This window comes from Apus apus, chromosome 18 (genome assembly GCF_020740795.1).
Source record: "Apus apus isolate bApuApu2 chromosome 18, bApuApu2.pri.cur, whole genome shotgun sequence".
In the NCBI taxonomy this organism is placed as follows: domain Eukaryota; kingdom Metazoa; phylum Chordata; class Aves; order Apodiformes; family Apodidae; genus Apus; species Apus apus.
The window spans coordinates 4,771,286-4,798,907 of NC_067299.1; the positions used below are offsets into that span (position 1 = coordinate 4,771,286).

The window sequence follows — 27,622 nt, forward strand, 5'->3', positions numbered from 1 at the left end:
TGTTAGTTCTGTGCTGCCTGCCATACACATGCCTGCAGACACCCTGAGAGCTTTCCTTTATTGCAACTGAACATACAACATTTATAATTTGAAATAAGATTCTAAAATCTAGTAGAAACAGAAACAATGTACTTAATTCATTAAGTTTGAAGTCTATCATGTGTCCACAGGCAATCTCTAGTCATGGCCATGGCAAACAGGTATGCAGAATGAAAATGACATACCCCTTGCTTCATACAAATCACCACCTAACATCTGATTTTGATGCTTTTTCTGTGGTTCCCAAGTTATATCTAAAATGATCATAGGTGGTTTAGACACCTGAGGTAATCACATGTTGTCAACAAGCTTCTGGACTATTTCTCTTAATATTAAGCTCCACAACTTAAATTATTTACTTCATGCTACTTCTGGAACTACTGATGCATTAGTTACATCTTGTTCCCCATGACAAGTAGAATGTGACAATTCTGGTTCAGGTCTACAGGCAGCCACTTTGAATTCAACAGGTTCACCTTTTTTCCATCTTACAGATGTGATCTCACTTCTGTCAGAGGTTGGTTTTTGTACCCCACAGTCAGAATTACCATGTAGTTCAAGTTCAATAACAACTTGGAGAGTTTCACTGCCTGCATGTTCCTGACCCTTCTCTAGCAGCACCCAGCTCTGTGCCTGCTGGCTCTGCCTCTGCTCAAGTTGACAATAAGGTGAAGACCTGACTTTCATTTTAGACAGAATGCTTACAACCATGTTTAAAATAAACTGTGTGCAGTTAGATGATATGCACTATGTATTTTTACTTGTGGCTCTATGTTATTGAACAAAGTTCTGGTTTTAATGCATTTCTCAGCTTGTAAACTTCTGCAGGAGCATGCCATGCAAATATCCTCTTTTACCCAAAACTTCTCCCTTCTAATTTTTTTTCCTGCTATGACTTTCTGAGATTCTGGTATGTATAAATATAATAAAATTAAGCTAAAAACCCACCTGTAAAGCATGAATTTAGCCAGCCTAACAGCTATTTCACATCACTGACTGACTTCTACATTTACACATTCATTATTTATATATTGCCCACAGTTTATTAGGTGCTTTACAGACCATCCCTTCTCTGTATCACCACTTTACTCTTTAAACAATAGGGAGGTCTGTAATCAGGATATGAATTCTCCTTAGGTTTTCCCAAGCTTTCATGACTGCTTTACTTGCTTCTTACTTTACACTGGTTTGATAGTCAGCAGCCTAGCATTTTATTTTATTTTTTTCCCCTAAAAGATGCTGATGAAGTGTCCAGGCTTCACCACTACTCCTGGTTGCACTGCAAGACCACTGTATGTTCACTGTGCCTAATTCCAGCTTCCTTTAACTAACGTTCCCATAAGAAACCAGGCCAGTACGATGAACATTTAAAGCTGGGCAGAGCTAGAACCTAGCATTATTCACAGTGCAGAGCACCTGAAGGCTGTTCAACACTTCAAATGCTCAGACTGTGAACAGACAGTGAGTTCTGTACCAAAGGATAACACATATATTCTTTCCTGAGTTAGAGAATAACTTCAACTGCACGAACCGATGGCAAAATCCATCTGATGGCCATCTTTAAAGAATTATAGAAGAGTTAACTATTTCTATAATTCACTGACTTCAAAAGTATGTTTGACATTATTGTCGGGAAAATTATGTTAACCATGGATTACTGTTACAATCAAAGTATGTAGTGAGAAGTCAAGAGGCTTAGTAGTAAATTTTCAAAGCGGTGCGTGGGGATTTACCCGTTTGACTCCCATTAACGTCAATGGGAGTCGCGCGGCGAAATCCCTGTACACTGCTTTGAAAACTGACCCCTCCGTGTTGATGGACCCCTCTCTAAGAAGTTCCAGATGACCATGTAACCATAGCAAAGAACTATTTCAGCATGTGCCCTTGTTCATTATTGTTGTTTGTACACATCTGAAAGTATTTTAATTCCCATACTCGGTGCTGTTTCCAGCCCTCAGTTTATAAAACATGGATTAAGATGGGCAAGTACTCGGTAACCTGATGAAGCTGTGCCCAGGTGTACAAGTGCATCAGGAACTTCACACACTTTGCTAGCACCCAATGCACCTTACAGAGTTAATTTTTATTCACCTCATCCATGCTATTTCACAAACACCAATTATGGGTGAAAAATGTGTTATGATTTACTCCATTGCTCACATGCAATGAGTCAGCTTTTCCAAGACATGGCATCTGCCCTCTTCCTATTTACCCCAATCAGTCCCATGCTCAGTCCAAAATTAAATTTGCTTCCCTCTACCACTTAATCCCATTTCCTGTAGGGAGCAGGAAGTGCAGGTTACAGTTTTAGAGAAACTCAGTTTTCGCTTACAAAAAATACCATGAACTACAATTTCATTAGAAACATCTTTCTGGGAATGGGAAGGTGATCCAGATTAGCTTGAAATTCACCTCCAAGTGTAAGAAGCAAACCTGAAAATTTCATTTTCACTGTTGGTGACTACTGCCAGAAAACCCCAAATACATGTAACAGTTCTGTAAGAGAAATGCATCCTTGGAATCACTTTCCCTGGAAATTTTGTAACTGTTGTAATAAAATATATATTAAGTGTATTTATGTATTTATAAATTATATATAAGATTTGCTACAGTTTTAAACATAGTAAAAAATTCCAACCTATTTTACCTGTTATATGTTCATTTATATATATACACACTCATATTTACACGTCATATTTGGCGAAAATATCTGAGTCAAGACAAACACTTCAGAATTAATTTTCTGAAATTCTGAAACTCATTTTTCTGTATAGAAATGTCCTCCTCAAAATTTCAAGGAGTTATACATTTTCCCCCAAGGATCTGGATTTGTACAGGACACCTGCACAACTCCTCTGGAACCACTGATGCAGAGACCCAAGAAGTTATTTTAAAACACTTGTATTTTTTTTATAGTATAGTCAAAAAAAAAAGAAAAAGAAAAAAAAAAAAAGTAGAGTTTAATGAAAATTATATACTACCTGGAAGCAATTTCAAAATGTCAAACTGAAAATCTAGAAAACATTAAAAAATTCTCATTGGGGTAATAAACTTAAATATATGCACACAAATCAGTACATGAAATCTCAGTTGTGTTTTGTACACAAAATAATAACAACACAAGGCAGCTTTCCATCTTTTGGTGGATTGCACTAACAGCTACCAAAGGGTTAGCTGCAATCCTCTTACTGAGCACAGGAGGGAAAAACCTGGCAGAATCATCAAAATGGAACACGTCTTGTGATCAGGGATTCCCTCCATCTACTACATGGCTGGTTTTCCTCCCTCTCAGCACAGCCAAAGCTGCCTCCCCTGCTCCTGCAGACCTCCCGCAGGTCTGCCAGGCCCATCTCCATCACCCTGTCTTCCCAGGAATGCTGTGTACACAACACTTGTTGACTCAATCTGGTGGAAACACCCTCATTTGTGGTGCACAGGTACATCTGAAAGGGCAGTAGTTCCAGCAATGTCCCTGAAATCAGTCCATAAAAATGATGCAGTTTAAAATGTTCACCCTCACGCCACTGCTTCTTCCCACCTCCCTCCAGGCTTCCCAGCACAGCAGCTCATACAGACTCAAGTGGGCTTCACACACTTCAGGGTAATGTCAGAGAGTTTTGTTTAGACAGCCTTCACCAGTGGATTATGTTAAGTGGGCCCAGTTTGCCCTGCAGTGCTGGCAGTGCCACCACAGCACCAGCCCAGCAGGGACACCATACTGGGCAGCACTGGCTGCTGAAATGGCTCCACACTCACCTCTGAGCGTGGCCATGCAGAGATGTCACAGGAACAGAGCAAAAAGGCTTTGAACACCTCATAACTGCATGGCAGCCTAACTGTAGTTACAGAACAGGCTCTGGTTTTGATCAGTTTTATGATTTGAAATGGAGCTCTGTTGTGATAGACACTGAGCATACACAGAGCAAGACACAGCGATCGCCCCATGGAACACGCTGAGCTCTGGAGCCCTGTCTATCTATGGTGGGGCAGGTATCATTACATATTATTTCATATATATTATATTATTATAATATTTATCATATTAGTGGGAAAGAATGCACCATTACATACACACACAAGAAAGAGTGCAAGAAGAAAAACAGAGGTAGAAGGCTGCAAAGTGGTAGAGCACTAGATCCAGTTGTCAGTCCCAGTAGGTCAGCCTCTCACCAGACCCCCAGCGTGAGCTGCTGTGCAGGGGAAAGGCTGAAAGCCCAGAACAACCCCAGTCCTTCCTGCAGCTGCTCAGGGCAATTCCTCTGGCAGCACTTTGGCTGTGATTACCTGCATCATTGCTTGTTTTTCATAGCATCTGTCTTCATAGCACATATTCACACAGTTATTTAATACACTTACTACTCTTATTCTCAGTCCTGCTTTCCACTGCACAATATTCACCAGCTCTATGTATGGAATTCTTATTTCCATCAGTGGAATGTATGAAAGGAATATAAAATAGGCCATAAAGAACCACAGTGTTGCTTAGAGACATAAGTCTTGCTCAGGGCACACAGCTTGCATTAGAGGGAGCAGGAAGTGCAAATATGATGTCAGAGTTAGAGATTATCTGTATAAATTGTGTTATCATGTAGCCCAAACAAACAGTGAGGAAAGGTTAGCCCCCTCCCTTTTAAGACAATGAATAGTTACCAAGTTTGACTTCTAATGAAAGCCATTTTCAGTAAAATGCAAGATATGTACAACAGTTGGTCCAGAAACGAAAATCTGTTCTAACAGCCAAAAGTCAAAGGCAGCTATAAATACAGACCTCAATCTTCTCAAGAATCCCTTTACAAAACCTATAAAACTGATTATATCTTCAGGCCTAAATCAAGAGCAAATTCTTTTTCAGAAATAAGTAACAGCCCTGCAAGTATTACTTGGAGACCAGCACAGGAACAAAGAATGAGAATACAGAGAACTGGTTTGAATCTACCGTGGTGGTGCATCAATTATACTGCATTTAGAATAAACAATTAATGAGACAGCAGAAGCCTCAGCTCTGTGTCCATTTTTCTGAGAGAGAAACAATTTCCAGAAGCGGTCAGAGTGGGATAAAGAAACACTGTATCATTCCTTTTAACACAACAGAAATGGTCTTTGATTATTTAAAAGCCAGTCACAAAGATCTGTCTTCAAAACCTCCTATTGGAGGTTTAATAGCAAAGAGGTGCAAGTACACTTACCAGCAACACTAGAGTAAAGTAGAGACTTTTGTTTTAACAAAATCTATATTTATACGATTACATTTCCTACGGTTGAGGGCAGCTGTAATTAATGGATTTCCCTCCTTCCCCTAATGCAGTCATTTGTCAATTTAAACACAGAACGTCCAATCAATTTTGATGTATTTAGTAAGCAATTTGTCAAAGAGCACTGCATACCAGTTAATATATTAATTCTTGTCATTGGCCTGCTTCTGACAACTGCAGGTCAACTCCATGAAATTGGTCCTGATGGGCCAAAACTCTTGACTGGAATGTGAAGGTGCCCTTTCCAGAACCAGAGGAGAGAAATCATATCTCATTTTATTCAACCTTTTTTTGCTCTGATTTCCAGTGATTTCATTAATGCGTTAATTGCTCATATTTCAGAGATCTCAACTAGAGTCCATTCCTCTAGTGCAATGAAGAAGTGAATTCAAGAGGAGGGGTAAGGAAGAAAGAAAGAAAGTATGAAATGAGGATGTAAGGCTTCCTGCTGCTATGTCAAGTTACTTATTTTCATTTCCATTATGTACCAGGTATATGTCTGGCTGAATTCAAAGATGCAAACATGGAAGGCACAGAAGTCAAACAAAGGAAACATGCGTTAAGTCAATCAAATATGTAAGACTTCAGGTCCTGGTAATAAAAGAGAAAGGTATTTATCAGAAAAAAATGTGAACACAAACAGCTGATTGTCATGGAAGTGAAAAGCAGATCTTAATAGCATGCCTTGAGAGTTTATAACATGAGAAGCATCTTAATTCCTAAGTACTAAACAGCAGGAAGCAAGTAGTATTTAAAGAAAAAATAACAATGAAACTTGGCAATTCTTTGCAGAAAGCCAAGTCCTTTACGTGGTAAGTTCTTTTGGATCCAAGTGGTTCTGAGTTCCTTGCTATGTATGCACGCAGTGCCTGGCACAGCTCTCCTCTCTGCTAAGACAGTCTACCTATACTAGGTGGTGGTACTTGAATTATAGAAAAAACACCTAGAAAGAATAAAATGTGACTTACATTTCCTTCCACTGTTGTGATTAGACTTAGAAGTTGCTCAAAACACCCACAAATAATGAAGGAATGCTACAGACACAAAGGAGGTTAAATATTACACTTTAAAGCTGAGAAGGGTAGGAGAGAAACATCCAGCAACTAACACCCAGCACTGAAGACCTGAGGATTATAACACATCCAGGGCTTTCCAGGACGAACTCTTACAAAAACAAGTCTGAAATCTGCTCCTTCAGAAGGTAAGTTGATTCTCAGGACTGGTTATTTTCAGTCTGACCAACTGTAAAAAGCCTGAACCATTCAGGAGCAGGCTACAGACACTTCCTGCAGGCCAGCAGGTTGTGGAATTTTACATGTGAGTTCACTTTCAAGCCATGAACTTACAGAAAGGTCCAAATCTCTCAATCTCTCCCTACCCACTTTCTCACCTCTTTGCACCAGACACGGCTGTGATAAAGCACTCAGGTAGATATGAACTGCAGACTCTGATCCAGGTTTCTGCAGCAGATGTCACAGATGACCTCAAAGCAATGAAACAGCTGTGCTAATCCACTTACAAATACCCTTGGGATAAAGGTCTTGGACACTTGTACAAAATATTTCTTCAAACAATGGTTCCTTGTTACTGCCCTATTAGCTGTGTATATAACTAAGATTCTTTAAAAATATTAAAAGCTGAACTGTGCATAAATAACTAAATGCAGTATTTTTAGACTGCTCTCTTTTTAACACAAGAACTCACTGGCCTACTTTATAGTTTTCAGAGACCAGGGAAGATTTTTGGTCCTGTATTTTGGCATCAAACTGCGTATTTATGAAAACCTGCACAGTACAGCCCTCTAACCAGACTGCCAGACGTTTCATTGTTCTGCCCGTCTGCTGACAGGGGTACTCTGTGCTAAAAAGCACACTGAGTATTTTTCAATGACCCAGGGGGCAAAGGTCACTTATTATAAATGGATAATGAGACCTAATGCAATGTTCTGAGTGTGGACAAAGAAAGGGTCTATCCATACCCCCTTGTGACTTGGTCATTCAGGCTTTTATTTCCCCTGCACACTTAATGGAGCCAAACAATTGGCAGAAATGCTATACAGAAACTGAGAGAAACTGCTGTATTCTACCTCTGATAGACAGATCCAAATAGTGACCCTGAAACGGCGCCAGAATTCCTCTTACCACTAACGTGGCAGACAGATGTAACATTCACCCTCAACCCCTATTTAGCCATTTGCTGGCAATTAAACTCACTGACGGAAGTGATAGCACATCAAACCACAGGCTGCAGCTAATGCCAACCCACTACATTACTGCAGGTAAGCAGAGCCAGATAACTTCATTTTAGCATGCATTTAATAGGGGGAAAGCTAACAGGTGTCTTGGACTCTTTCGTGTGATTCCTGGTTTGACTCCACTGTTTTCTGAACCTTTCTTGAGTAGCTGAGATAAAATAAATTCGGATAACAAATAAAAATTCAAAGATTATCAGATATACACAAACATGTCTGTTCGAGCCATTTTTGCTATGCTCTTTTTTCTCTTCAAAGTTTATTATTTTATTTTTCTTTATATTCCACACCCATCTTAATGAACTCCTGTTATGTGGATGAAAACATTCACTGTAATTCAAATCATACAAATTAATTATATTGCTGGAATTTAGCAAACCACTCATTCTTCTTCCTTTAAAAAGTTTCCCATACAACAACATTTGAAATGTCTAGTATTTGAGCTGTTAATGAAATACACAGAGTGAACCACATCCATCCCTGATTTCCTTATGTAGGAGAAATGTGATCTGTGTACGTAAGCACTCGCGCTCACAGAAAGACTTTTGTTCAGACCCAAGAGCACATCTGACCCAGTGCTGTGTGCTATTAATTACTGTTTCTTATTCTTTTTTATCTTTTGAGTTTTCTTCCTTTTTCTACACAGAATGGAAAAAGTAATTTCCTAACCTTGTGGGTTTCCACAACATATTGAGCTCTGAGTGCACGCAACAGATGGACAGGTAGATGCAACAGATCTGCTGCCAATGTTGCTTTTACCAGTCAGATTCAGAATTAGTGCCTTTTTGCCCAGGTGTCCACTTTCTGCATTTAAAAATGCCTGTGTCACATAACATGCTGGTGTTAGTTGCACTCCCAACTGGACAGAAGGGTCTAGTTTCCCTCTGAGCACTTTTATACATGCCAACAGTTGCTCCCTTGTGAAACTTTTAACTGCTACATCACTTTGATTTTGACTACGCCCAAGATAAAAAAGAGAGACCTGATACTCCCTGATAATATTCTTTATAAAATGTCAAAATAAAAAAATAACATACTTATTTATGTATAATAGCAATATAAAATACATGGATTTATATTTATAATATACACATACCATAGATCTAGATAGATAGATAGATATAAATGTATATGACTATTCAGTGCCATGCATATTGACTCCCTGTGAACAACAGGGCTGGGTAAGACCCAGGATGAGGCAGGTGGACAGTCATCCCTGGAAGCAATGCCAAGGCTCCACAGGGAAGCAGCTGTCTGAGACTCTGGCTGGAAGTAGCCCAGCAATCAGGAGTTCCAGGGGAGAGGGAAAATGCAGATGCACTCTCTTGTTACTGACTTCATGAGAGAAAATGGCTAAAAGCATGAGAAGAAATGAGTTGAAGAGATCCTGAAGACTTTAGGGGATCTAGTGGGTCACACTTTGAAGGCCTGCCAAGCACCCACATTTTGTCTATGTGAAAGTCTCACAGCTTTGATTCATATGAGAAAGAAACTATATTTGCTTCTCTACTGTTTCTAATACAGCTGGTTACATGAAGCCCTATTTTGGGGCAGAACATGCACTGAAACAAATGCAGGTTGAAAAAAACAACTCAGAAAGCTGCATTTGGATTAAATGTAAAACCATACAAAAAGTTGTCAGCTACTCACAGCCAGCAAGAAGATATTGGTAGTACTGTACAGCATCTGCAGCCAGGAGCAGTGGATGGTTTGCATTAAATGGTGGTTGGAGTTCATTCCACTGAGGAGTTCTGAGGTAAAACACAAGACTATTAATATTTTAGCTAATACAGAGAATGTAAATCAGTGTTTCTGTCATCACATGTAATTATCTATACAAGCTCACAAAATGTTTGTAATTATTTAAATTAGCTTGTTCAAACACTGCAACACACCACAGGCAGTCGAGCAGCAGGACTGAATCGCGCAGATTGTGAGGCAAAGACAATACTTGCTTGTTGACTGCAGCGCGTATTGTGCACAAAAAAATGATAAAGGTGGTTTAGATTAAGTTGGTAAATACATTTAGGACCATTGTATGTCATGCTGACGTTATATAAACACAAACCAGAAGCTGGGTAACTTTTTTGTTCTGTTAACTAGCATTGCTCTGATACTGTAGAATCACTGAGCATTTACAAACTGTGAAAATAAAGCTGTGTAAAGTTATGGACTATTGATCCAATTAGAATTTTCAATTCCATTACAACCTACTCATTTCAACAATAATGGTCTAGAAGTCTGTGTAGTAATTTTAATTAGGGTGGGCCATTCCTAAATAGCTTGGTCAATCAAGTATTGATCAATCTAGTCCAGCCGTAAGAAGCACTAAGGAATATAGGAGACAAGAAAAATCGATAGAAAAATGTTTAAAAATGTCAAAAGCACTGACAACACTTTCTCATCAATTTTTGTTTACTTTCTTCCACATGTCGGGAATAATTTCTTCAACGGGTTCAAGAAATGCTCCCTTCAGCTACTTACAGGATAACTGGCCTGATTCTTTGCAATGCTTCACTATGGAAACCTCACTCAAGTCTCAAGGCAGAATTCTGTACTTTAACACTATTAAAATAATTGTTTCTAGACCTTATATAAAAAGCTAAATTACAATCTGATCATTTAAAATCACTAATTGGTAAGGACCTCCATTGATCTGTTAACAGGTTCACGTAGCTCCACGTCTACAGAAGTATTTAAATGGTTAGCTCCCATCCAGACTTGTAAGCACTAACAGAGTGATATGAAAAGGTAGGCTTGATTTTGCTGTTGAAAGTCTTCTCTTTCAATGGAAAACTTTATCAGCCTCGAAGAGAAACTTTAAGATCAAAATATGGGTGAAAACCATGATGCGGTTCATTCACTCTTAAAATATAAAATAATTAAAAACAAAAAAAAAAAGCTCACAATCATTTTCTGGACAAAAAGAAGTAGTAAAAGTAAAAAGAATGAGCTACCTAACCAAAGTCCAGCTGGCTCTGGGGCAGGTCATCATTTCCAAAGGTGTGTCATCACTAATCTTGGGAGCTGTGCTGAGCGGGCGCGGTTCCAACACGTGCTCCACCAGGCTTCCGTAACAGCTGATAATATACAACGACTCCACTACAAACTGCTTTGATTGATCTGTGTGCAAGGAGAAAGAAAACCTTACAGCAACAGAACAGCAGAAAGAGAAAAAGAACACTCGCAGAAATAGTAAACTACTTATTTTTGTTAGCTCTCTTGCCTTTCTGTGCTTGCAGTTAAAAACGTGAAGTGATTGGGCTGCAGAGACAAAAAGAAAATTGTACAAAGCAGACAATTTTATCCTTGTTTCAAAAAATATTAGTATCTCATAAAAGAGAAGGTGGAACAGAGCTTCTCACCAAAAATTATACATTGCCAAACATGTCTGTATATGTGCTTTAGGAAAGATGTCTCACCTGTACCTCACAGCTTTTTCAGCAAAACTTCACACGGGCTCTTTGGATTGAATGATCAAAGTTTGTTTTCTGTCATTACATCATAATAAAAGATCAATTATTTACTTCACTGATTAAAATTTATTGAAAATTGTCCTTTTTATCAAAAGCATCCCAGCCATGTTCCCAAAAATCTCCACTGTCACTGAGTTTATGGAACAAAATCTACAGAAAAGCACCATCTGCTCAGAAGTTACCAGAAAATGAGAAAATAAGAGAATTTACTACTACTACTTTTAATATACCAACTAACATTTTTAACATACCAACCTTTTTCTCTTTTCAGACCAGGATTGTTTGCAAACCAGGACCTCGATGATCCAAAGACTGCAGCAACACAAAACTCTCCTCCCACAGACTTACTGGGTGAAATCTGTGGAGCTGGTTTGGATTTGCTTAAAGAAAGAACAAAACATTATGAAAGTTCATTCTCAAAAATTAAGATGTCCTTTGCTCAACAGTCACTCTAAGATATTAATTCAGAAGTGAGTATCTGCAGTTCCCATTAAGTTTAGCAGGACTTACAGATGCTTTGTGTTTCTCAATACTACGTCCCAAACTCCCCCTGGATCACTGAACTCATTAACTTGGAGAACAGCACTGGTTCATAATGGAGAATTAATTGTACTGTTTAAAAGACCCAATATTGAATATTTGCATTCAATAGAAACATCTTCTGAAGTGAATACAAACATTTATAAACCTTTGGGAATGAAAACAGATTCTGGGTCAGACATTCTAGGTGGGTGATATTTTTTTGCACTTTCCAAAGAAACTTCCAAAGGATGCTACCACGTAGTGTTGCTCAGCTGTAACTCAGCACAGACCTGATGCCATTGAAACCACCAGGATCCATGTGACATGGGCAAAAGGGCAGGAGGGAACAGCATGCGGAGGATACAGGGAAAGGGAAACAATGCAAACACTCATGAGCTACACATTAAAACAAGTATCAGTTACTGCATCATGTAAATAGAGATTAAGACATTCTCCTCTGAACCTCCACAATGGGCATGTAGCAGGTACAGCAATTTATAATTATGTTTCATGGAAACATCATTTAGTATTCCTCCTTACAGGAATCTGATGATACCTAACATTATGCTTTCTGTAAATTCAGAACTACTTTTGAGAATTGAGGAAATTGTCCATTTCCTCAATTCATTAATCCAGGATTTCACCCTTGCCTGAAAAGCTTTTTGAGAAGTTCACACAGGATTCCTCCTTCTCCATGTTCCCTGTTTCCAGTCTTTTAGTTGGATTATTCCTCTCTCTACTCAGTTTCACTGCTCCCTTCTCTTGCTACCTCTTCCTGCTTTCCTTTTTTTCCTCCCATTATTTCTTGTTGCACAGCGTATCAGCCTGTGATTACACCATCACATTCACTTGGTTGGTTTTAAGTTATGATCTTCAATTCTAATAAGTATGTGCATATATGTGGATGGACACAAATTATTGCAGTATTATGATTAAATTAATCAGCAGAAAAATATTTTAAATCAGCAGAAAACCATTCAAACACTATGTGTTATCATAATGGCACTTATTTAATGCCACCTTTTTTTAAAATGACAAATTACTTGTATACAGGTGAAGTGGCTCAACAGAATGAAGCAATAGGGATATTAAAGCAAGACTTTAAAGACATTAAAGACTTCACTCAGTCCTGAAGGTCTTCTACATGCAGGAGAAGCTAGAACATCCCAAGAGAGCAACTGCGATTTACAGTCAGTAACTCTGATATTGAACCACCAGAAAGCACTTAATATCCCACGGTTAAAACTACAGCTGCAGATTACTGGGTCAGAAATCTGTGTTCCAAAAAAGTTCCTGACTATAAATATGTTACCTTGCTTGCAGTGGTATTTGATGATCTATATTAGAATATTGAAATTTCTATTAACTTATTATGTATTTATTATTAGAATATCTTTAACTTTGAAATAGTCACCTGCAATATAAATAGTATTTTTAAACAGTTCTATAACAAACTCTGTATCAATGACTATTTTTAGCTCTTGCCTTCCAGCAATTCATGCACTAATATTCCTTCAGAATTGAACATGTCAATATGTGCACAAGTTGCTACTTACTGATCAATACTTCACTCAGTAAATTATCATTTTTAATACAGTATAAAAGTATATAAGTAAAATATAATTATATAATTAAAAAACCCAATTGTTCAGAAGCACAGTGTTACCCACCAAGCAATCCAAAGCAAACTAAAAATACAGGTATGATTCAGACATATTCACTTCCTCTTACAACCTCTTGAAAAAGAGAATCTTTCTATACATTTTTACTATTCTGGAATTTTACTCAACACAAACAACTTCTACAGAGACATAAATGACTTCCACCATCTGCTCAAGCCTTTAAGCAGAAGAGAATCTCATACAGTAACAACATTTTTGCAGGGTTCTCCACACCCTTAGTCTCAAAGATCTGTGCTCAACCAAATACAGATATAAACAACTTCAGAGGAAATGGTCTAAGCTACATTCTGTTTACACCATGTCTTGAAGATGTAGGTCTTTCAAGGCATGCCTTTAAGTGTTGGCTTCAGTGTCAAAACATTTTCCCTTCAAGAATGATGTTTTGTAGACAGAGCAGACCTTGTAAAACATGATGACTCGTGGTTAAACTTAGTCCTGCTAAGACATAAACACAAACACCAAAAAAACTACTAGTGCATCATACTGGTTCAGACATATTTCTGAAGAAACTGCCAAGATGACAACTCAATTCTGAAAGCTATTGCAATTAAGGAATCTTTCATTTTACCACCATTTTACTTCATCCCGGAGTTTTCATCAATACATTCTAACTCAAATGTCTTTGTTTCAGTAAACCTCAAAAGCCCAGTTATTTTCAGTAACAGTAATGCCATTAGAAAAATATATTTTGTTGTAATGGTGATATTTTAACAACTTGGAAACTATAAATCCTCATTATTATGTAGATGCAAATACCCTCTCAGTATTATAAATGATAACAAAACAATAATATTGAAGGTAGGTGGTGAATGACTTTGTTCTGCTATGAACTCCTGCTCTTTACTTGGTCTTAGCCTGTCAGCACTTCATAAATTATTCCAGGAACTGAAATTAAGGCACTTTCGGCCTCATTTTTAGAAACAGTTAAGAATCTTCATAATATGCTAACTTCCAAAAGATTGTCCCATGTTTTAAGTGAAAGGGGTTGTGATGCAGGAAGAAGTGCAGGTTGCTGGGAACCAACCAAAAAAACAAGGAAGTGAAGCTTTTGGGACCAAAACACTCAGCCTTGTAATTTCAATCTTCCACACTGAGAAATAACAGCACAATATTTGAGACCCAAGGAGGATAAAAAGGCAGTCTTTTTTTCCTGTCTCAGTCTTTCCAACTCTTTTAGTACATCAAGAATTCAGTGAGACACAGCAGTATTTTTATTCTGATTGTATCTGTGCAGAACCTTTCAGCAGGACTACAACAGTAACAAAAAAAACTTTCAATTTCATAGTCCTTGTTCTGCTATAAATTTAACAAGAGCTGGGCCTCAACTAAAGCCCACGTTTGTGTCATTTCAGTTACCAACAGCTGACATTCACCTACCACAGCTGAAGTCAAAGTCACCTACTACAAGTTAATCCCAAACTCCAGATAAATACTGCTGTATTTAGGGGAATTTGTATTGTTGATAATAATTAACTTCTCTAACACAACTTTCCAAGGATTATTTCCATTTTAAATGCAGAAGCACTGAGATGTAGATGTAAGCAATGTCCAATGAAAAATATACATAAGCATTTTTTACTGAAAGGCATAAAAAGGGATGGGAGCAAGCTAAAGAAGAAAATACAGACATCACTTTGTCAGACCTTAAAAAGAACTAAAGAGACTCAGCAGTAGGGTAACAGTTATTTCATGTTGACAACACAATAAGAAAAGATTCAGAGCTACTGAAACAATTCTAGTTGACTTTTGTAACAAATCAAACTGTCATATCTCTGGAAATGTATTGTGTTAGCTCTGTATAAAAAAGCAAAGTATTTAAAGTAGTAATTTTTTGTTATTATTCACTTCTCTATGTAAGAAAGAAAGAAAAAGAATACTATTAAAATATTTTTCAAACCTTAGGTGAGTATGAAAAGCAGCAGCTACACAGGACAGTGATGGAGTGTTCTTCACAGAGCTGTGTCTCATAAAAAAAATGCTGGCTTTTCAATTTGTCTTTAAGTTCACAGTCAAACAAGTGATATGACTTAAAAAATAATAAACTGCATACCTGTAATATTAAGGAGCTGCTTACTATTAAAATATTATCAATAAAATATTAAGGGTCTACAAAGACTAATAATCACATTGATTTTATATTCTCAATCAATAGGATTCAAATACATCAGATTTATAAAAACAAAAGCACTTATCCACAACCCCAGAGCTAAACCCACTGAAATGGAAACATACATGGTTTTTGAAGGCAAAAGTTTTATCTAGACAACATAAGCAGCAACAAAAGTACCAGGAGAAAAATACTGCATGAAATCTGCAATTACACGTAAAATTACTGAAAAAGCGTCTCTGTCTCAAAACACATAAATCTTAATTAATTTATCATTGTGCCTAAAACAAGAAAACAAAGACATGTTTCCGGTTGTCAAATCATAAATAAAGCAAGAAAAAGCAAGAAAAGAAATGGTAGGCTTCTATATTTGCAGGCAGTAAATTGTCAAATCTCCATACTTTTTTTTTTTTTACATAATTTTAAGTCTCATTAAGACCTTAATGGAAACAACATGATTTCTTCCCCACCCAAAGTGTGCTTTTTATCCTAGTTTCTCTGTAGACTAGTAAAGACCATATTTTTGAGCTAGCACTGGCATTAAACAAACCACAAGAGAGTCTTGTGAAAGACAGGCAACAATTTTTGAGTCTATTCCATATACTCCCCTCCTTAATCTCAGCCTTTAAATCTTGCCTCAATCTAAAAACACCAAGAAACAAGAAAAGAAAAAACAGAGGGGGGAGGGGGGGGGAAGAGAGGAAAAAAAAAAAAAACAAGAAAAATTTTGTAAACATCAGAAAAAATGTTCTTTACTGTGAGGGTGACAGAGCACTGGAACAGGCTGCCCAGAGAGGTTGTGGAGTCTCCTTCTCTGGAGACATTCAGAACCTGCCTGGACGTGTTCCTGTGTGATGTGCTCTGGGTGATCCTGCTCTGCCAGGGGGGTTGGACTACGTGATCTTTTGAGGTTCCTTCCAATCCCTAAGATTCTGTGATTCTGTAAAACCATTTCTGGCTGACAAGAGTCTCTGCTGCTTCACGCAGGGGATGACCGACACATCCATTTGCTAAAGCAATCCACTTTCAAAACTCTTCTTCCAGAGCCAGTTCTCAGATCACCATCAGATGAAATACTTAGGTGAATCATAACTGCATTTAGAAATGGTTCTCAGGGAGTCTGCTCCAATAACCACATATTCTCTAGGAATAAGACAATGTCACCTTCTTTCCTTTGGTGTCACATTTAGTGCCTTTGTTTTCCCTCCCTGGTACAGCCCTCATCTGCTGTCCTCTGCCATTCTCTTAAGAACTCTGCATCCTAACAAAGCTCTCAAGTTCATTCTGCTGAAGACAGTATTTTGACAGAGACATAAGAGGGTGATACATGTGGAACAAACTTTTAGTACCAAAACCAAGAGCCACAAACAAACATTCTAACATATACTGATAAAGCTAATAAGCATCCTTAGCTAAACAACATTCTTGTTGCCTAAAATATCAACCACCTAACCCCCATCTCATCATGAAGAGGTGCCTGGAGGTAGCACTGGATCAACAATGAACCAAACTCCAACACAGGGAAACTTGGTAAAACTTTTTTCCTTCTGTCTGTATTTTTGTAATATGTTGCAATTTTACAAATTAAAACCAACCCCCTGTATTATTTCAAATATCCTTATCTTAAGAGAACTGTGGTGTTTTTCTTTTAATTTTTCAGTGTCCATTTTACTTGCTTCATCTCTTACTGCATTGCTCTACTCACTGCTAATCTGGCTTGTTTTTGAGAGGTTGTCATCAATGTTTTCTGTCTGTAAGCAACTTAGTGCCACAGTAATAAAGGAAGTTACAAATATATATTTATATAAATGACTGTTTTGGAAAGATATTGCAATCATTTTTGCCCAAGGTGAAATAAATTATTTTTCAACTTCTCTGCTACTTAAAAAATAAATGGTAAAGAAAAAAAAAAGGGAATGCATTTCTTTGACAATGTTTGATGGTGAACACACATCTCAAGTTTAAAGTGAAATTATGCAGTCCTTCCATCTATGGATCAGCCATGCAGGTAAACAAATTAAAAAAAAAAAAATTAAAAATTAAAAAGTCTTAAGCACAGAGTTGTTATCAGTGAGGATAGCAAATGAGTTATAGGCATGCTGGGTATGAACTGGGAACTCACCATGGAGCTTTTATGGAAAAACATCCTGCTCCAAACAGGTAAGGTCTTCACGTAAAGGGGAAAAATGCACAAAAATTAGATGAAAACTCAGTTACCAACAAGTACACTGTACATCATGCTATTAAGATTTATGCAGAAGGTAAACAAAATAATTTTTATAATCATTCATGATGCCCTGAAAGAGATGTAGACCTCTCATGTAACCTGCATGCTGATGCTCACAAACACAACTGCTGAGGGGATGAGTCCCACTAACACAGCAGCCACCACCCCCAGAAGCAAGAGCTGAGGGGGGGCTCTTCATGCACAACGGCTGCCACAAACCTCATGCAGCAGCTGCAAGTTAAAAGTTGCTTTAATGTTTTAATTCAAGTTAGACACAGCTTGGGTCTCCTTCCTGAAATCGCCTGACACCTGAGGCAAAAGCAGTCAAGAGCCTTAAACAGCCATTAAAGTCAAAACTAACAGAAAAAGTAAATTAGCATCAAGAGCAATAAATATGTGGGAGTTTTCCATGAAAGTCTGAAGGTTTGAGTGGGACAGTTTTACAAATTGATTGGAAAGAGACAAGTCCTATGGAAAAATAACAAAAACAGGTACAAGCACAACCTTGTAGAGAAAATTACTCAGCCCTTTTCCTGGGATAGAAATAAACCATTAAATCCAAAATCTTTAGCAACTCCAGGACACAGCAATCTCATTCCCCACTTAGAAGCTTGCTTGGAAGGCAGGAAAGAGAACCCTAACTTCTTCCAGATGCATTTAATGGTAAAAATCACCTGATACAGACACGGTTTAGTGTTTTTGGCCACTCAACAACTTAGCTACACCATGATTTATACTTTATTTTTTTCTCAAGTGTTTTGCACACTGTATCATTTCTTAAGTGGCATTGCACTCCATTCATTTCACTGGATTTTTAATGGATCTCTCCCTTGTTGTTTACACCAGCCTTGAAAAAGACATTGCCATACTGACATTTGCTTAAAATCTGAAAAGGAGGAACAGGAGGTAAATTTAGACCTACTCACATGCTCAGGGCTGCTTTGATTCTCATTTGGGATGTAACATCATCCACAAAAGTGCTGAATAATTGATTTTGAAAATGCCAATGTGTCATTTTTCTTTTTGTACTGTGACTCAGCGATAAATTCTGGCTAGTTGAAACAAGTGAAATGTTTTCAGGCAATGAACTAAAAGAAAAGGTCTACCATAACAAGATGTATAAAGCCCTCAGCCATATGCCTACACAATTAAACAGACACCATCCTGATAAAAAATAATGCTGTGAACTAAATTTGACATGAGCACAAGGACACTGAATGAAGACATCCTCTTAAAAACAATTTAGGTGAAAGAACAAACCTAAGACATATATTCCTCAATGTGCAAAGATGTAAAAATGCAACAAAGAATAGAATATTGCAGAAATAAATCCTATTTTTTAACTAATAACATGGGCCAAAAACCGTACTGAAGGTCTTTTGAACTCTGCTTAACAGACCAGCCTTTAACTGCTTGTATTTAAATAAATGTTTGGTTAACATTTTGGGGGAGAGAGCTCATTTGGTAGAACCAGCTGACTTCCTAATCTATCATCTTTGAATAGTGATAAAAGCCAATGAAACTGTATGAACTGTATGGATTGTGTGATCTCTGTAGAGTCAACACATTCAGATCCTGAGCAAAAGACCATTCTAATGGCTCTACAGAAGGTCAGCCCAGCACTGTTGCTGTTTCATGAAAAGCCAAGTCTTCTGAATAACCCATAGCCAATATAAATTAAAACCTGGAATATATATATAGAATAAATTCATAGAGTCATTGAAGGGTGGTCATATCTGTCTCAGAGCTCAAAATTTCTAAATCATTATCCTGTAGAGGGTTGGCATGTATTTTTTTTCCCCTGCCTCAGTTTCCCTGACTGCAACAAGCATTTAGCTGAGCTCATTACAACACTTCAGAAGATACCACATGCTTTTTTTCCTCCACAACATACTATATTGACCTGATCACACTTGCAAATTAAAAATTTCTCCCTATTTAATGACAAATCGACCCAGCTGGACCCATGCTTCAGTGGAAGGTTTTGTTTGCATGCTTGTTTCTAACATGGATACAAAATCTCATATAATGAAGAAAATATGATTACACTCCCAAAGACCACAGTCTTAATGAAAAGCCTTGAGTGTGAGAGAGACAAGTTCGCATTTATTTTATGTTCACGAGACCTAATTTCTTTCAAGATGACATCTTTTTTTCCCCTTGTGATATTTATATAAGCAATTGTTTTTCACTGTTTCCTTCACACAGTATGGATGGTACGCTCATTGAGAGAGAGAATGTAGAAATTACAGGACAACCCAACCTTGAAAAGCCAGCACCAGATGGCTACGCTCAGTGACAGTAACAGAGTCATGCCAAGGCAAAAATCTCACTGAGGTTCCCCTTTCTTACAGCCAGTGAGAAATTTCAAAGGAAAATTATGGAATTAAGATGATTCAAAATCCCAACTAAATTTTCTCAAAATTTTACCTGATCCTGCGTTTTAGTGAATCAAAAACTGAAACATTCTTTAATTTTGTGTTATCATGTTGAATAAAAACTCTTTAAGCTTTTAAAGAGCTGTGCAATAACCACTATTCCAACCCTCATGGCTATGTCTTGCCATAGAGAGAATCCTTTCATAAACAGTGACATCTGAACAAAAAGTAGTGCAAATAACTGCATTTCATATAAATTACAAATCATTATATTAGTTGCTCTATTACCTAAACTTATTATAAAAGTTTAATTTATAAACACATCTAAGAAATGTGTCAGAATGTCTGTCTTCAGGACACAGGAAAGCTGACCTATTGTACTCAAGTCTTTACCTTTATTTTTTCATTTTTATTCTTTACATTTTTAGTTACTTTTGCATACTTAATTGTATCATGACTTTGCACTCCCTGGTTTGTTTGCTTCAGCAGTAGAACCTGGGGTAAATGAAGCTCTCTGAGCCAAATAAAACAAATGGGTATCAGTGAATTTCATATTTATAATGCAAGCAATGAGGAACACTAAAATGACAAAATTTGCATCAGACACTTTACCTACTCTTCCCTTTCCTTACTGAGGGTGGAATGATGGATGGGATGAAGAAAGGATAGAGTTTCATGTTGAAAAATACACTATCTAAATCTTTTGGATGGAAAAAAAGTCGGGTTTATTCCTTTTCCTACAAGGTAGGTCCCTCTGTTTTGACAAGACCCAAGTAGTGCAGGTTCCACCCCAGTGTTTCACCAAAGCTATAAGGAATTTGAGAATGAACTATGATACAAATATAATGACTATACATCCCCTGAGAAAGTTAAAACAAATGCTGCTCTCAGAGAAATCAACTTTTACAACAGTTTTTCTTTTGGGGCAATTACTGTATCTTTTATTTCCCTCCTTCATATTACAGCTCATCTGTCTCCACATTCTTTATAACTGGATACTAACTACAACCAATTCCACAACACAAGGAATGCTTATAAAGCTACTGCAAAGCACAAAGCTGTCTTCTAACACACCCTGATTCACTGCCCTTTATGGACAAGCATGAGATGGATCATACAGTTCTTCCCCTTTCAAATCTATAAGCTCTTTGTAAATGAGCAATGAATTAACCCATTCACCAGACCCTAAAAGGAATTCAGCATTACTATTAAAATTTTCAGAGGGAAACTGAGGCATGAGTATATAAAGACTTATTAAATCTAGCTCTTTTACTGTCTTACATCCCCCTAATCTTTAAAACACAAGATGCTGCCTTAATCATTAGCATTAGAGCTGCTTTGGGAAAGCCTATCTGCTCCTCAGAATGTGCTGACAGTACAAGCTACAGGAAAGTGAGTCAATGGGATGATAAAATATGGGAACAAAAATTAAGTGCTTCAGGAAGGTGTGGAAATTACAATGAGAGACTTGAAAAAGCAAGGGAAGAAACACAGGGCAGGTAACAAGGAAGTTACAGTGCTGGCAAGAAGGGAGGTAATGCTCCGAGATACCTCTGAACACAATTTACATTCTCAGCAGTAAAAGATTGTAATGACTGATCAGAAAATATTCCAAACCTCATATGTTTGCATGAGGAAAAAAAAAACCACAAGCATTTGAGATGAACAAGGCAGTAATGACACAACTCCAGATTCTGGTCTTTCATTCCCATAGGGCTGCAGCGAACACTTAAAAAATGTACTGCCATTCCACTTGTCAAGTAAGATGACATGCTTTTCAGCTCTGTGTGAGACAGATGATTTTAAGAGCACAGATCAGTCCTTTCAGTACCTGAAAAATATTTTGCTGTCCTGGATACTAGGAAAAAAAAAAAACCCATCCTGATGTTTTTGCTAATAAAACCTGCAAAATTCAACTAAGATCTGTAGTACTAAAGCAGCTTTTCAGATGTTAAAAGCATATAAACCAGACAAATCCAGAATGGCTAATTATATGGTATTCTTTTAGTCCTGCTTTTTACTTTTAGAAATGTCCTGCAACAGATTACATTTTTAATTCTTTAAAAGTAGCAGCAGCAGAAAAGGAATCTGCTTTGAGGGCCACTGAACAGTGACTGTAAAAATCCAGCTGATAGTGAGTTCGTCTCCTTTTCTGATCACTGCACAATCACAAGGTTAAGCAGCTGCTCCCAAAGAAGAGCCTTGTTTCCTCGGAGCAGTGCTTAAAGGTGCTGACCATGTAGGTGTAAATACATCTGTCTTTTCCCATTTCAGTAATACATGCCTCCTACACTTCTCCGAGTGAGGCAGATGGTCCCTGTCCTGTCTAAATATTACACTGTACAGACTTACATTGCTCTGTGTTTCTAGAAATATGAGGGCAGATGTTAAATATGTTAAACACACGCTTTGCCCCCTGGAGGTTTAAGTTAAGGCTGCTGTCTCAATTTGGTCATTTTAGGCATGCCAGGCTTCTTGGATCCTAGGCATTCCTCTCAAATCCCTGCTTTATAAATACAGCTTTTCATGTTAATTTTGTGTACTTTCATCAAATATTTTGGATGAAGAACAAATGAAGGAAGCTCTCAGCTTAGCATTACACAGCTACACAGGCTTTGCTGAAAATTATGATCCTCATTCATGAAAAATCTATTTACACAGCAGGGTATTTCCCATGCCTGTTGTTTTCCCTCCTTACATAACCCTCTCTGAATATTTTAAATTTAATTAGTTATAAAAACTGCACAAAATAATAGGACAGTTTGGGAACAGTAAAATTTACTTAAAGAAAACTATGAATATGAAACACTCTCTGTATGTTGAAGATACTTAAGAATAAAACATTAATTAAGATAATGCAAAATTATTACATTTGCAGTAGTTGTAGAAAAGTTTGCTGGTATCACCACAGCATTAAGGAAACAGTCCTTGTAAAGGCCACTGCATGAATTACTGTTGTAAACCAAGTGCCTTTTTCCAAATCATCACCCTATCACCCTACCTTGCCCCTGGGAGACTCTCAGATGGCTTTTTATTTCCTTTCTACCTCGTCCCACCTAGTCTTAAGTGTCTATTCCATTTCTAGGGTTCTATCAGCTGAGCACAGAATTACATTTCTGCCTCTCTCTTCCTGTACTCACCAGTCACCTTTTTTATATTTTCCCTCTCTGAGGAACTGTAACCTCCTGCGTATTTTCATGCACATCAACCTTTCTCTGATCCCACCTCCCTTCCTGTCCTCATCCTAGACCCCACCTATCCACACCTTCAAAATTCACCTGATAGCCAGGGCCATCTTTTTCCCTCATCTGTGTTTAAATTGTAAGCAGGTGAAAAAAAAAAGAAAAAAAAAAAAAAAAAAAGCTAAACCAAGTAACAGAAAAGTATGTGTGGAAGAAGTTAAACCCAAATATTACCCTCATACTGTTTCTTTACTGTTTCCTAAGTTCCGCTTACAAGTATCTATGAAGTTCAGGAACTTATCTGCAGAGAGTCTCTGTGCTTAGAGCAACTGTCTGTTCATAGTTCACAACTTGGCTCAAGAAACCTAATGAAGTTCCTGTTTACAGCAAGGAGAGTGGGACTGGATTGTTAGCTAGACATGTATACAGATGCACATGTATAGATGTGAATAAACATGTAAGCTTCAAAACACCAGCATGCAGACCTGGTGCACTAAGCAAAACAGTAACAGATTTTACAGGATATCCTGAAGCACAGAATATGGGAATTACTCAGGGAGAGAGGGAATATCCGTGAGCTCTCACCTGAAAAATAATTCCCAGTTCACAAAACACAAGGTAAATTCACCTCACTATCAGGGTCTGAGCAAGAAACCACTGAAGCAAGCAAGGCAGTGCCTGCACCCAGGAAAATGTTTTGAACCTGCAAGACCCTAAATTCTTTTGTCCAACCATATGCCACACTTGATTTATTTTCTTAAAAATATAAAATAATCTATAAATTAATGGATCAATCAGACTTTGAACTAGAAAATATTCAGGGATTTGAACAGCTAAAAACTGAGAGGGAAAAATACAGTAATTGCTCACTAGCTTTATGTATTAATTGCAAAAACTGAAGATTTGAAATTTAGGAAAATAAAAATATCAACTGTTGAACAGTAACTACTTTAAAATTGTTGCAGTTCATGAAGCTCACAAAATCTTAGTTATTATATATATTTAATAGAGTCTTTCAAAATAAGTATTTTCAAGTGCTTAATCATGGCACAGTAAGAAGTACCAAAGTGCAGCTGGCACTGAAATGAAAGTCTACACGTGAATTTCATCGTTCAGAACTGTCACTTCAGAGGAAAAATAAAGACAAGAAAACAGCAGGATTAATTTTTTTCTTTATACTCAACCTGCCTTTACTGCCTTTCCATTTCTGATAGCTAAAAATAATTTCTGCTGAAAAAGTTTGGAAACCAAAATAAACTATTTTTTTTTCTTTATAAAAAGTAAAACTATAACTTATTCTGACTGAATACAGCTCTGCTTAGTATTTCATACCAATTCCTGGCAGGACACTTCTCCTGATGCCAGTGCACAGTATTACCCACATGGCAAACTGCATGAAAATGACCCACCCTAATAAATACTCCTGTATTTTTAGAATTTTGTTTTCAGGTTTTGTTTACTCATCTGATGCTGGTTTCATTTTCTTGTCTCCCTCTTTCCCCCACCCCCTTTTCTGCTGCCATTAAATTATATACACTGAATTTAAAACAAGGAATAAAACTAAGTATCCCTAGTAACACAAATTATTTCTGTATTAATTATAAATAACGTTAGGAAAGCTTGGTGCAGATACACTTACCCTGTGCGTTTGGTGATGGTCCCTAACGTCATGGGCTGTTTGATTTGAGCAAGAGGCAATACCACAGTCAAACTCGGAAGAGGCAGGAGTCGAGGGTTTCCAGGATTATTGTTTGTGAAGTTATTGTAAGTGTCTTGGCTGTTCAATTTACCTTGATGGGATAGAGACGTAATAAAACACATTACTGGAATTTTTTTCTTTCTGCCTGAAATAAACCACTGCCAAAATACAGGAAGAAAAGAAAAATAAAATAACAAGCTCCTACAATCTTAAAAAGTCATCTTCATTTCAGGTAAAAATAAATTTCAATGGACACAGAAATTTTTTTATATATATATATATATGGGAATAAGTCCCCTTCCATGGAAGGGAAATTATTTCTGCTGCTGCTGCTGCTTGCCCGACAGTCTTATCAACAAAAAGTTTTCAAGTTCAACTTGAAGAACAAGCTCTGGATTCCAATCCACTATTAAAAAAAAAAAAAAAAAAAAAGAAAAAGAAAAGAAAAAGAAAAGAAAAAGAAAAGAAAAAGAAAGAATACCTGGAAGGGAATTATTTTCCTAAAGTGCCAAATACAGTGTGGGCAATTGGAAGTCCTGAAAAGGTTGCTTTTATTGTTTCTGTGGCTAAAGGCAGAACTCAGACCAGAGGAAAATAACAAGTAGTTATATAAATAATAAATAAATAAAGCCTTGCTAAACGACATGCAAAAATCAAGCAAGTATCAAAAAATTAACAAACTTTATAGTCATTCAAAAAAAAAAAGAAGAAAAAAAAATCCCATAGGTACTTCAAAAAGGAAGGGGAAATCATAACCAAAAAAATTGCAACAACCCTAATTTTAGCTTGTTTCAAAGAGGTCTGTGCTGGATACACGCCCAGTATAGATACGCTTTCTTACTTTCTGTATCATTCTGTAGTCACAACCTTTCATTCTTCAGACAGAAAAGGAAACTAGCTACAAATTTCATGGCCAGTAAAGAAAGAAATGTGAAGAAACCAAAGAAAGAAGTTAAACAAAAAAAGGGGCCAGTCTGTTTATAACTGAATCAAAAGTACTTTAAATAGACAAGCAACCATGAATTAAAAGGTTTAGATCATTAACTTGTTTTTCTGTGTTCCTATAATGCTGTGAAACGCTGGCTTTGTTCTTAATCAAAAGGGAGCCATATTGGGAATTAGGTTCCTAAACAACCGATGCATTCCCCATAGATATTATACAAATCCCAGGCCAAATCCATACAATCTGACTGAAGAGCAGCCACCTTATTTCAAGGAAGAAAAACAGCACAGAAAAGGGTTTCTCACAGGAAGCTGCCTGAAAAGCTTTAATGGTACTTCAGATGGATTGAAAATAGGAAAAGGAAGGCGGAAAAATCTTAATGAATGTCTCATCATCCTAAGGACACTCAATGCTTCCTTTACCCTTCTTTTAATACTATGCAACTGTAAGCTTAGGGGTTTTATTTGTTTTTTCTACAAAAGTCCATAGACCTCTGCATCTTAGAAAAGCACAATAACAAAAAATGATGAAATTACAAAGTGTATTTTGTGTTAAGTATCTAGCCTGAACTTTTAAAGAGAAATAGCAAGGCTTTAATGAATAACAAGTCTATTGAAGTCTCAGAGAGCAGATTTCATTAATAGCAATTTTCCTGCACCAACTTGGAATAAAAAGAAACAGGAAAGGGGGAAAAAAAACCAACCAGCTCAGTTTTAAAGTAAGATTGAGATGTAATTATTATTTTTTTTTTTTAAGATTAGTTTCATAATGCACTCTTGGTTCTTGCAGAAAGCAGTACAAATAGTTTTCTGCATTATTGTTTAATTAGTTACTGTTGCATATAATCAAGGCCCTCTCTGAAAGTGTTTCACTCTCCTATATTCACCATGAGCGACTCCGCTACCAGCAACAGTGTCCACAGAGGGGGCTCCCAATGTCTGCAATTTGTTTTCTTTTACTTGTTAGGAATATAATGATTAACTCTGAACTACTGAACCAAATGACTGTGTTGTAACAGTCCTCTCTCCCTCTCAAGGCACAATGAATTGCTCAGTGCCCTCCGCTCCCAAAATCGTGTTGTTTTCCATATGCAAAACCTTCCATGGATTCAACAGAACATTTGCATGCAGAGAACTGAGGAGTTTACAGTTGTCCCTCCTACACAAGGATGAGCTGCTTTGTTTTCACACAAGCTGAGGAATCCCAAGACAGTTAAGGATACCTAGAAAACTGCAGGATTAAGTCATCACTTGGGAGTTTTTTATTAATTGTAGCAACACCATCCTACACATTTTTATCCTCATAAGAAAACACAAAGTAAACAAACAAACAAAAAATTACTAAACTATACAGAGAGAATGGAAAAGGTGTTCAAGAGATGCTGAATGGGACCAAAATCTAAGAGAATTCTTTGAAAATCACATTCAGAAGTCAAGCATTTCATTTGAAATGTATCTCATGTAAACAAAAGTCAACAAAAAATTAACTAAACCAAAGCTTGTAACACACAGCACTTCACCCCACAAACATGATAAAAAAATTCAGTCATGACAAATGGAAAAGCTGTAAATACCTCATGTATATCCCAGTAACTATTGCCTGCCAATCTGTATTTTCTGCAGCAACATTCAGCTGCTTAACTGCAAATAAATGTCATTAAAAGTGATACAAACAAAAAATTAAAAGTTGGAATGCAACAAAAAGAAGACAAACTGTTTCTGACAGTGAAGTTTTTCTTGAAAATCTGACTACAATAATATTAAGATGGCATGGATGACTCTGTCTAAAGAAAATTGTGCTTTATAGAAAAAGGAAAAATATTTGCTTTCAGTTTAACTGAATTATTTTTAGCTGTTTTTATGAT

At 37.1% G+C, this 27,622-nt stretch overlaps 1 protein-coding gene across 9 annotated transcripts in view; it reads right to left on the reverse strand.

Moving 5' to 3' along the window:
- BCAS3 (BCAS3 microtubule associated cell migration factor) overlaps positions 1-27,622 on the reverse strand; it is a 351,811-nt gene that overhangs the window by 197,520 nt on the left and 126,669 nt on the right. For 7 of the 9 annotated variants that reach the window (XR_007891218.1, XM_051635998.1, XM_051635996.1 and 4 more), the window contains exons 16-20: positions 24,756-24,906; positions 17,452-17,496; positions 11,274-11,398; positions 10,500-10,665; positions 9,193-9,293 (exon numbers count right to left, since the gene is read on the reverse strand). Coding sequence is in view for 8 of the 9 variants with exons in the window: in XM_051635998.1 (XP_051491958.1) it covers positions 9,193-9,293; positions 10,500-10,665; positions 11,274-11,398; positions 17,452-17,496; positions 24,756-24,906 (588 nt within the window). In the remaining variant the exon portion in view is untranslated. The remainder of the gene's footprint in view (positions 1-9,192; positions 9,294-10,499; positions 10,666-11,273; positions 11,399-17,451; positions 17,497-24,755; positions 24,907-27,622) is intronic. The other 2 variants (XM_051635999.1, XM_051635997.1) reach the window with 1 other exon arrangement.